This window comes from Fundulus heteroclitus, chromosome 24, assembly GCF_011125445.2.
Source record: "Fundulus heteroclitus isolate FHET01 chromosome 24, MU-UCD_Fhet_4.1, whole genome shotgun sequence".
Classification (NCBI taxonomy): Eukaryota; Metazoa; Chordata; class Actinopteri; order Cyprinodontiformes; family Fundulidae; genus Fundulus; species Fundulus heteroclitus.
The window spans coordinates 19,847,953-19,860,251 of NC_046384.1; the positions used below are offsets into that span (position 1 = coordinate 19,847,953).

The window sequence follows — 12,299 nt, forward strand, 5'->3', positions numbered from 1 at the left end:
TTTAAATATTGGGTCTGGTGTTGGATTTAATAAAGTCACGCAAAGTGGACTAGTGGTTGTACTGGATTTATTTTTTGGGGTTACCAGTGTACAGGTGGCTAAAAAAGGCACACCACACACTTTAAACTGTCCCTTTTTCGTTTATCTTTTTTTTATTTAAAACAGAATGATTATATTTAAACCCTACCTCGAGTTTGTAAATTACATAACAACCCACTAAAATACATGGACGTTGTCATTTATAAACCAACGAAATGGGAAAAACTAAAAAGGGGGTGTGAATAGTGTTTCAAAGACTTATTTTTATTGGCCCATGTGAAGTGGGAGCTTATATGTGACCTTCATAAGCCATCTGCATCACTTGATGATGATGGGTAACAAGCTGGTGGACAGTTTCATATTGAGGAGCATCAGCATTTACAACCTCTAACACTGTTTACTCTACAAACAAGTATTGGCCCACTATTTTTCAATTCTTTTGACATTTTTTTTAATTCTTTGTAAAAAAAAAAAAAAAAAAAAAAAAAAAAAAAAAAAAAAAAAAAACAGACAAAAAAATAACAATACTGGTAAAATACAATCAAATAAAAAAATATTACTGATAAAAAAAGAGAATTCTAAACATTTTATTTTGAAAGTCTGAACCGGAAGTCCCTGTGATGCTTTTGCTCACCTTGTCGCTGGAGTCACCAGCTCAGATACCGATCAGCAATTGGCAGGTCAGCCGAGCCCGGACGCTCTGAACGCGGGGATGAATCGCCTCCCTCCCGGTGGCATTGCGCTAGACCGCCGCCAACAGTTTGTCGCTTATTACGGAAGACATGCCTCATTAGCTTAAGCCGGTTTAGTGACGGCGTGAAGTTCGTGGAGTGAGGCGTCGCGGCGCGGGACGGGACGGGACGGGGGCCAGTCCAGTGCTGGAAGTGTTCATGTCGGGACCTCGGCTGCAGGTTCAGCCGGCGGCAGCATCGCGAGTCCGGGCTGAGCGTGCAGGATGAGACCGGGGCGAGGGCAGCGCGACTCGGGCATCACGTTCACATTCGTGCCGGCGGCGTGATTCACACATCTCTCCACCATGGAGGAGAAGTTCAGCAGACTGATTTTCATCCCCATCGCCGCGGTCATCTTCCTGATGATCGGCTACCAGTACGTGTGCCCGGCGGACAGCAACGCCTGCCACCTGAGAAGCGATGAGAAGCGGCTCGTCCCGCCGCGCTCGCCGGCGTTCGACTCGCTTCACTCGGAGCCGGACGCGGAGGCGGACGAGGACTTCCCGGCCAAAGTCACGTCCAAGTTCAACTTCACCGAGCGGGACCTGGACAGGCACGTCGACTTCAACATCCGCGGGGAGGACGTGATGGTGTTCCTGCACATCCAGAAGACCGGCGGGACGACTTTCGGCCGGCACCTGGTGAAGAACATCCAGCTGGAGCAGCCGTGCGACTGCCTGCCCGGCCAGAGGAAGTGCACCTGCCACCGGCCGGGCAAAGCCGAGTCGTGGCTCTTTTCCCGGTTCTCCACGGGCTGGAGCTGCGGGCTGCACGCCGACTGGACGGAGCTGACGAGCTGCGTGCCGGTGGTGATGAACAAGAAGGACAAGAAGAATGCCCAAAAGAGCAAAAAGTGAGTCCGTGGCACAATGAAAGGGCGCGATGTGTGTAGGCAGACAGATATAGAGACGTTGATCCATTTCCTACAAATTAAAACTAACAATAAATAAAATAAAACATTTGTCAAACTTTACTTTGAATGTAAAATCATGCTAAATTCCTTACTTTTTTTTCTCTACAGAGGTTATTTCTGCTCATTTCGCGTCAGAAAGGGGTGTGCCAACAACCACCCATCAGCTCTTGGTCTTCCAACTCTTTCACATTTTCCAATTCTGAATTATATCATTAGACGCTCCAAGGAAGGGAGAAGCAAAATAAAATAAACAGAATTGTACAGAAAAAAAAAATACATTTAACAATTCCCAAAATTAGTATTATAAAATGTAGAGAAGGCATGGAATGAGTGTGTGCCGGAGAGGGAGATTCTGCCTGTTTAATTTCCAGCTGTGAATTTTTAACCTCAGACTTTCTCCGTGACATTAAACACACCAAAAATGACTTAGCAACAAAGAAAAAAAGAGAAGAAAAAAAAAAGTTGGAAGTAAGGTAACTTTTTTCCCCCAGTTTCATTTCTTATTCTGGACCACAACTGTGATGCAGTTGCTATAATAGGACAATTGCCTTGCACCAAGAAGGTAAAAGCTCAGCCTGGGGTCTTGCTGCATGGAGTTTGCATGTTTTCCCTGTGCTTTTGTGTGCCGGCTTCCTCCACCAGGCCTCAAACATGACTGTTAAATTGGTCTGTCTTAACTTGATAATAGAAATGGTTGTGTGAAATGGCCCTTTGATGGACTGGTGACCTGCCCAGGGTGTGTCCGCCTAGTAACCGCAGAACCTAAACAGGCTGTGGGTATAGACAAGGGCATACATTTCAAATGTTTCCCGCTTAAATGTAAGCAAATCACCGATCTAAGACTTTATTTTTGCCTTTTCATCTCTGAAATAGGTTAATCCTACGTTTCATTTCAAAAGTTTCAGATTTTTTTCCCATGACATTGAATGCACCAAAATCAGGAGTCGACTGGACAAGAAAGGGTGAAAATGAAAAAGCAAAAATCAGGAGAAATAAAAAATAAATAAATATGACTCATCTTAAAACTTACTCTATAAAATGTAAAGATGACAATGAGCCCATATCTGACAGAGAGGTTCTTTATGCCTGTTGATCTGAAAACCAGCCAAAATTGGGTAATGTGTAATATATTGCCTTACTAAGAAAAGCTCATTGATTCTGTCATTGTTTCCCCTGTTGAAATAGAGAGCAAGATATGTGGTGCAGGAACTCCAAAATACGATAGTTCCTCTGTTACGTCAGCATTTTTATATGTACTGGCATCTGTTAATTTTTGTTTCGCTGGCAACAAACATTGTGTGTTAAAGATGAACCATTTACATATAATGACCACAAAACAAGAGAAATGCAACGGTTTAACAGAGAATGGGCTTATTCAAGGTCAGCTTTACTCAATGTGATGATTAAGAACTGATACCATCAATCCTAATGGAGTTAAATGTATGACTAAAGAAGCATCGTCTTAAGCAACAACCTGCAGAAAGGAAGGATAACCCGGAGTCAGGCATCTCATTATGCCTCCTACAATCGGCTGCAGAGAAAATGACTCTAAAGACAGATGTAAGAGCATTTAATTATTGTAATCTTGTCCTATTTTAAACAAATCAAGCCCCATGCCTAACTTAAACAAAAAGTAGTCAAGTAAATATTTACAGCTCTATGCAAAAGTTTTAGGCAGGTATGAAACAATGCTGCCAACCAAGATTGCTTTCAAGCATTAATAGTTTATTTTCATCAATTAACAGAATGCAGTGACTGAGCAGACAAAATGAAATCAATGTGCTGTGATCACCCTTTGCCTTCAAGGCAACATCTGTTCTTCCAGGTACTTGAACACATTTTTTTAAGGAATTCGGCTGGTTCCTTAAAAAAACGTTTCCGCTCCGCGCACAGCGCAAAATTTCTAACTTCCGCAGTCCTGCGGAAAAAAACAAACAAACATGGTGGACGAGCAAGCGCCCCTTGTGGCGGAGGGTCGTAAATGTAGACGTCTTAATGATTTGGCCCAAAAAGATCACAGTGATCAACAAAACGTTAACAATTCCTGGACAGAGATTGTTTTCACTCTTGGAAGAAAGTAAGAGGCATAAATGTTGGAAACTGCTTTTAGTTCTACGTGTAGTGGGGTGTGGCACGTTTGACGTAGGAGCGCGACGCTACCCTCTAGAGTCTAGGAGAAAAGTGCTACTTCAGAGGAAAAGCCGCATGAAGCATTAATGCAGTAGACATTGTGTCCGCACGTCTCATTTCCCTACGGAATGTAAGCGCGTCAAGCATAAAGCAACCTTACGGCATCACTTCCAGGACATCTTATTTTATACGCTGAAGATAGCTCCTAATGACCTTGGTTGTCTGGTTGGAGGTCATTGTCCTGCAGCCGAATAAATCTGGAACCAATCAAAAGCCTCCCCGGTGGCACTGAATGATCAATATGTATTTGCCTTCAATTCCTAGCCTTGAGGACACCATTAACCCTGACCAAATCTCCAATTCTAGTTGCAGAAATGTAATCCCAAACTTGTAAAGAACCTCCACAGTGCTTCACTGATGCCTGCAGACGCTCACTATCCGGCCCTTCAGCAAACGAGCTGCCTTCTGCTACGGCACATTGATTTTAAAGTTTGACACATCAGTCCAGAGCACCTGCTGCCACTTTCTGCAACCCAAGTTTCTGTTTTTTTGTACATGGTCGAGTGGCTTGGCCCTGTTTCTCCAATGGCGGGGGTACATCTTTTTTTGGCTCCAACTCTTCACACAAAGACCACCTTCTGGCCAGATTTCTCCAGACAGCGGATGGCTGTACCTCGCCCCTGCTGATTTCTGCCAGTTGCGAGCTGATGGCATTGCTGGAGATCTTCCAATTTCGAAAGGAAATAAGCTTGATGTGTTTTTCATCTGCTGCACCAAGTTTCCTTGGCCCACCACTGCAGCTAAGAAATCTTGAGACAACGACCTGCTTCGAAATATTTGTCTGGGCCGAGACCTTGAGGTTGCAGAATAACTACCTTGTCTTGTTGCTCTGCTCGGTTAATGGCTGTGTTTCAACCTACATGTGACATTGATGAGCATTAGCACCTGTTTGGTATAACTGGTTGACTACTATTCTACAGAATCCATGACTTTTTTTTCCCAGCTGTACCTTTGAGAATCAGTGCTGGTCTGAAGGCAAAGGGCAGTAACACCAGCTATTAATGTGATTAGATTTTTCTTCTCTTTGCTCCCTTTGCATTTTGTAAATTGATAAAAAGGAACAATCGTTTATACTTTTTTCCCAGCATGCTTAGTTCACAGCATTCTTTCCATACCTGCCTAAAACGTTTGCACAGCACTGTATATTAAAGCTAAAAAGAAAGAGGTTTTAAGTGATCCTTTTATGTCAAATGAGTAACTATTTAGTTGTGTTATTGGTTTTTTTCATGCAAACAAAATGTTGCAAGCCTTCTAATACATCATGTACTTTTGGTAACCTCCAAAAAATAAATAAATGCAAAAGCATTAGCAGCAAACCTTACACAACTATCATCTTATTTACTTATATGGGTCACAAAAAAGCGTCAAATGACTCCAAATCAAGGCGTATAACAGGAAATCGCATTTCTATCCCCTTGTGACGCCCGATTGGCATGTAAATCTGGGTAAAGAGGTGATAAAGATGCAGCGTTAACAAGCACAGCTCATGTCAGCACCGCCGGCAGCAGTCGCCTCCATCAGGTTTAGGGACGGCCAAGAGGAGAAGGGCTCCTGCTGATCCGAAAGGTCTGTTTCAGTTTCCTGTAATTACAGCAGCAACATGGCTAATCTTAAGAGAATAAATCACTTAAGCCAGCAGGGTCCTCTGAGGTGTGCAGCTTATGTGCTCGAAGCCAATTTGGCGTGAAGTCGGTTCAGAGAGCAAATCTCCATATGTTACAGAGAGCACTAGCATGTGTCGGAGAGACCAAGGAGTGCCTTTAAGAATCCTTAGAAATCCATTTGCCGCCCTAAGTGGCAGCCGTCAGACTTAATTTAACACTTTGAAATAGTTTCGAAGAGGTGTCTTAAAGCCATACCAGCACCGTTGGTGAGTCAGCAACACTCCGGTCGACACTTGTCCACTCAGTATAATGTTGGGGAAGAGAAATTCATCACTGATTAACAAAGGCACTGCCGGCTGCCACGCAGTTCACATTTTAAAATGGCATCGGAGCTGGGTTGTGTGGCATTTTAGCCAATCATGTTTCACATAGAAAAAATACGTGTTCAGCTAGTGTGCTGTTGATGCTCAGGTATTCAGAATACTCAACATTTGTTGCATTTTGTCAGGAGGACAACCACAAATGATCCTCTATATCAGGGATGGGCAACTGGCGGCCCGGGGGCCGCACACGGCCCTCGTCATCACTCAGTGCGGCCCGCGAATAGATCAATATTAATTTAATAATGATTAAAAAAAAAAAAAAAAAAAAAAAAAAGTAATTATACTTTTGACCGATAGGGGGCCGTACCCAAACAATAGCGGGCATGGGCCGCTTTGCAACAGCGAGGAAGAAAGTCAAGAGCCCTGGCCACTAGCAGTGGAATAAAGGGAAAACTTGACGAGAAAGTCACATTTTTCAGACAAAATGGGAAGAAGTATGGACATGGGGAATTTTTTTTTTGGTCTCTTGTCATTCACACACAACATAAACCGTGAGAGCCGACGTGAGTTTTGAAACTGCAAAGCTTTGTCTTAAGCAGAAGATCAAACGTGCAGCACCGCGTTCACAGACCAGTGTGATGCATTCGTGAGCGTCAGAAAGCTATGGTGCATTCAGGAGCATGGGACATTAGATTTTTCAGAATAAAAAGCTAACAGATGTGCATAATCAAAAAGTAACAGAAATACAATTATAGAGCATTCAGTATTGTAAGAAAGCCCACACAGTTTCTGGATAGACACATTATTGTTTCAGTTAAGTTCTGTGCCGTTTTATGCCTCTTTCCTTGTAAATTTGAAATGACCCATACTCCTGAATGCATTGATATGGAGTTTAAATTCCTTTTTTGCAATTTTTTTTAAAGCAAACAGTTTGTCTTTTGCTTAAGGACATAATAAAATGCATTTATATGCAGAAAATAGTTATATGTTGGTGCAGTAAACATACAGATATAAATTCATCTAAAATTTGTTCTTATTGAGAATAATTTGTAGCTTCTTTCATATCCAATTATTTGAAGTGCGTGGTCATGTGGCCATCCAATGGTCGTGCTGAAAAAAAATGTGGCCCACTTTATCATGGAAGTTGCCCATCCCTGCTCTATATAATGGGTATTTAATATAATAGATTATTAAAAAGTAGTGACAGATTATGAAGTGGAGAAAAAAAAAAGACTGAACTTTGACTGGGCCAAGTAACAGATGGGTGATTTGATCTAAATCATTGGATTGTAGCTCTCGCTGTATGTTTAGCATCTCAAGACCTCTGCGATCTAACAGGTTTTCACACAAGCGTGCCTTAGATTTAGCTCCATTCACCTTTACATCAACTTTGACCTGTTTCCCTGTTGGAAAAGAAAAAAATCCTTATTTTTATCTTTAATAATGCTCTACTTTCTTTTGGTCTATTACTCAAAAATACCAATGAAACAAACAGCAGCCTCTCATTCTGAGCCTTCAGATAATGTGATAATGAACTGAAACATCCTTTATTGCTGTTTATGTATTTATTGTTGTGTCCTGTCTGGCAATGTGGCAATAAGAATTGTTGTCTTAATGCCAAAAAGAGCCCAACAAAAAAAAAATTTTCACAAGTGGAGCCTTACTGCTTTCGCCATAGTGCTGTTTGATTTATATATTCAAGAAGCTTTATTGGAATTTATGCTGCTGTCTAAAAAGGAGTTCACAGGGTCAGCTTCTCAGAATCAGCAGTTTCCGGAAGGACAAACCTCAATTTGTTTACTGGCACTTAGTGATCTCTTCATTTGCAATAAGGCTGTTTTATAGAAATTATCAGGTGACCTGTGAGTCAAAAGTCTGTCACTCTTAAGTTTTGATTTCCCCACTTATGCCCACTTATTTTCCTGACTGATATTTTTTATATTATATATATATATATATATATATATATATATATATATATATATATAGATATATATATATCTATATATATATATATATAATAGTAAAATAAATCATATATATATATATATATATATATATATATATATATATATATATATATATATAATTATATATATATATATATATATATATGCATAGATACACACACACACGCACCACATGTAAAATAATTCAGTAAAGGCTACCAGTCTTTTAAGGTGAAGATTGCTTTGTAAGGGCCACGTAGGGACACACGTTGGGATGATCCGTGCCCTCGCCGGACTCAGTCAGTCCTGAAAGGCTTTTCTCCTGTCACTTCCAGATCCATTGTAGACTGTGACGCAGACGTGCATGGCAGCACGGGGAATTGACCGGGGGCTCTTTCACGGGTGTGCATGTTTGCGGTCCTGTTTTTGTTGTCTCAGCTCCACTAATAACCTCTCCGTGATGCTGTTTTTATTCAAGAAATTAGTTTACATTTGAACTCCGATCTCACGCTCTCCTCTTCTGCTACCCGACGTTCAGAAATAACGTTGGATTCAAACATTTTTCCCCCTTGTCTGATTGCAATAGCGATCCCAATTTAGCAACAGTATGCTGATGTCAAAAGATACCTAATGTTATACAGGTCACACATAGCAAGAAGAGTGCAGACAGGCAGCGATCAGACACGGATGAAAAAGAGAACACCCACTCTTATCTCGGGGCTATATCTAACAGGCTGTGATATAGCTTGCATATATACATACACAAACACACACACACACACACACACACACACACACACACACACACACACACACACACACACACACACACACACACACACACACACACACACATACACACACACTCAGGTTTTAGCTGTGATTCTATGCTTTTTTCTTTGCAAAGAAGGGGAAGAGGGCTAGTGAAAACTCAGATCTTGGAAGCATTAAACATGAGGGAAACATGGATTTTCTGTCAATTTAAGGTTGTTTGCTATCATATTAACTTTCTAAATGTATAATATTTATAAGTTGTAATGATTTGTTAAGCTTATGTGTGGATTTTAGAGAGCCACAGATGTTTCCACACAACCTGGAAATCCATTTTGACCCATTTCTGATCTCTGGAATATGAACTGATGCATATAATAAGGTACCTGCTTGTTCTCCGTTCTCCATCTGGTTATTCTGTCTTTCTTCAACATTTATCAATAATGGACAAGTTTTTGGATTTGCCAAAGACATGTAGGAACTTGGTATTTTGCTTAGGATTTATCTTCTCATGGTTAAAATCTGGTTGGGCAGTCAGAAATGACTTTGCAAAAGATGATTAATGAAGCATAAGGGCTTCCAATTTAAAAAAGCTTTCCATTTTCTAGCTCTAACACCAAGTGAAATTTTGTTGAAAACAAATAGAAGAAGGCAGTGTCTTTCCATATGGGTATTGTGAAAATGTGGTTTTAAAGTGAAAAGTGAAGAGACGTACCAATACAAAACATCTACTGATGTCTACTAGTAGTTCTGGGCTAAATAACTGAAAAGACTAGCCAACCTTAAAAGGTCAACTGAATGGTCATTTAATCAGCTGCTTTAAGACATGTTTGGATTTAAAGCATTTAAATTAACCTGCCACTAAGTCCTAGAGACAAATTGGCAAGTAGGTGTGCAGTGAGTGGTGCCACTAGCTTGGAATGGGCACTTGCTGGTTACGTACTTTAGGCACACATTGTCACGGAAAGGCTACACATTAAAAAGGAATTTATCTTTGCCTCCTAGATCTAGTAATAAATATAAAATGTTGTCTTAGCTCAAAGTATTAGGTATGAAAGACATTAAAATGTTATTCCAAAAATTCACTGATGTCACTAATTCAAGAGGCTAAAAAAAATTACCATACTATTTTTTGGAGTGCTTCAACACTGAGTTCAATAGAATGAGAATGTATTCTGAAAAACCTTGACTATACTACTATAAATTACCAGTGTGTAATTTTCAAAGGTATTATTAGTTATGCTGTTGCATTTTCTGGAAAACTGCCACAGAGGGTTACAAAATCCCACATTAACAGTGTAGTTTAATGAGCCGATTTTAAACCGGAGCTGAGAATATATAGTCATATTCAACAAATTGGAATATTATTGAAAAGTTCATGAAATTCAGCAATTCATTGCAATAAGGGAAACACATTATATAGATTAACACCAACTGAGGATGTTTTAAAGCCTTTATCTCTTAATTATAATTTCTCAGTAAAGCTCTTGAACGTGCATCAGCGAAGTTGTAAACACTCCAGACAACATAAGCTAACGCTAGCTGTTATCAGCTTGATGAACAGCCCAGTGACGGTTTTGTCTGGTCTCCCCCTTCGAGCTGCAATACGCAACGCTTTGCTGTGTGAATTCAAACTGAAGAAGCAAAACAACACCCCAGCAACCCAACCCAATACTGACATTATTTGACAATGTCAGTATTGGGCCTGATACAGATATGGGACCAGAATCATGTTTTTGGCCAAAAAGAAAAACAAAATCCTGTTTCGTCACACATCTGTGGAGTCCAAGTTGTCACAGAGAGAAACCGCTTGCTGATTGGCTCATTTGAGACACCCTGTAACTCATTGGCAGGATATTATGATGTAACTCTTAAGTTCGCCAAAATTCTGCTTTTGATTGGTTGACCATTCCTGACTTACTTGATCATCGTGTTTATGGTTAGTTTGATTTATAAGATATTTGGGCTGGCAGTCTTTTATTTGAAATTTTAATATACTTGAATGGACAAAACATTTCTCCATCATTTTTAGTAAACATCTTATTTTTCCAATTGATAAACATCAGAAAACTTAAAACAGATAACTTGTTCCTCCTCTAATCGTCAATTATTAAAAGGTCCATTCAAAGGTGTGATTCATGGTTCAAATAAGTAATTTTCTTAATAGAATGCAAGAATTATTTGATTTTGACAACCTGAGACTGATTAAGATGTGAATCACAAAGTCATTTAAAACAACTTGTTCCAGTTACATTGTCCCCAAAACATAACAGTATGTGGAGTTTACCTAGAAGTTCCGGAAAGAGCGTTTGTAAAATGTGGTTGCTCTTTAGGGGTAGGGCAAAACATTCTGGGCCAGGGATGAAGGAAAATGGTATTTTGTTGCAGTGCATCCTTGTACCAGACTGTCAAAATGATGGAAAGTCTTTAGCTACTAGGGCGTCTGGTCTCTCTTATCAAATAAGCTGTCATTCAGATGAGCATTTTCTGTTCAAGTATCCAATGATTTAAACACACAGGGCGATTTTTACCCCAGCTTCTTGTAGTCAACCTCCTAAGAATCTTGATGGTGACCCAGTACCAAGATCAATAAGCACTGCATCTATGGTTCTTTTAGAAGCATACTAATTCATAAAAAAGTTAAACATTCCGTTTAAGGCAAAGTTGTAAAATGATGCCTTTTCTATAAATAAAAAGACCAAAAGGTAAATAAAACTGTGTTATGTAGAAGAATTTTAAAGGGGCCTAGTCACGTACTAATAACTGCGAATTTCTACGGCAGTAGCTCTCTCTGGTTTCATACAAAGACTTTGATTAAATTATTGCCCCCTGTTGGCTTATTATATTTTATTCATGTGTTTTACACTTTGCCTTTGCTACATTTAATTGCGAATGAAGTGCTTTTATGGCAATGTTTGCTGATTGTGCCTGTTGCAAAACTTCTTTTCAGACTCAAAAAGAACTAATTAAACAGTATTACGACGAACACTTGGTATAAATACTTTTCATTTGAAGATTAAAGGTGCATAGTGCTAGGTTTGGAGTTAAATATTTATTTTCTTTCCCATACATACCCTTACAGTTGTCCGACGTGTAAAATTAGTTTTCCTCTATTTGCCACAGTTGCTTCTATAGGCTGGATTAGTCAGTTCATGAGCGCATGGGGTGCGACATGCTACACTGTCTCGTTCCCCTGGCTACTTTGTGGAGTCTCTGCCAAAATCAATGCATTAGCGAGAGAACATGGGCTAACGTCAATATTTATAATCCTCTTATCTTAAGACATTACGCCTCTAAGCAAAAGATCAGTGCAGTCTCAGCAGCAGATGCTTTTCGTCTTCTCCCATGAAGGTGCACTGCACTGGTGTTATTTCAACTTGTCACCAGAGGGGGCAGACATCTGCAAAAATCCTGGAAGTTACGCTATGCTCCTTTAATACATGTTTTTAATGATCATAGCATATGACTAGGACCCTTTAAGTTGTAGACTGTAAATTCCCGGATATAATTTCATGTTTTAGTTACAATAATAAGGATTTTGGAGGGCAATTATTTGATAGACAGGAATATTAATTGCTACCTGAATTTGATTCTTGCTGTATTCTCCACCGTATAGCCTAATGAAATATCTGGGTCTCAGACAGGATGACAGAATAAATTCTTCACTATACTCTTTATATTACATACAAAATCTTAAGAGTACAAATTGTAGTATTGTTGGTCAGTGCTCACTTTAGTTTCATATTATTAAAGTAATGTTTCACATCAAGCAAAGATAA

The 12,299-nt window shown here is 39.8% G+C and overlaps 1 protein-coding gene across 1 annotated transcript in view; it reads left to right on the plus strand.

Annotated features, from left to right (window-relative positions):
• The first annotated feature begins 677 nt into the window (after positions 1–677).
• LOC105935479 (heparan-sulfate 6-O-sulfotransferase 3-B) overlaps positions 678–12,299 on the plus strand; it is a 35,627-nt gene continuing 24,005 nt past the window's right edge. Inside the window, exon 1 of the mRNA XM_012875872.3 lies at positions 678–1,623. Coding sequence (XP_012731326.1) covers positions 1,076–1,623 — 548 coding nt within the window. The 5' untranslated portion in view covers positions 678–1,075. The remainder of the gene's footprint in view (positions 1,624–12,299) is intronic.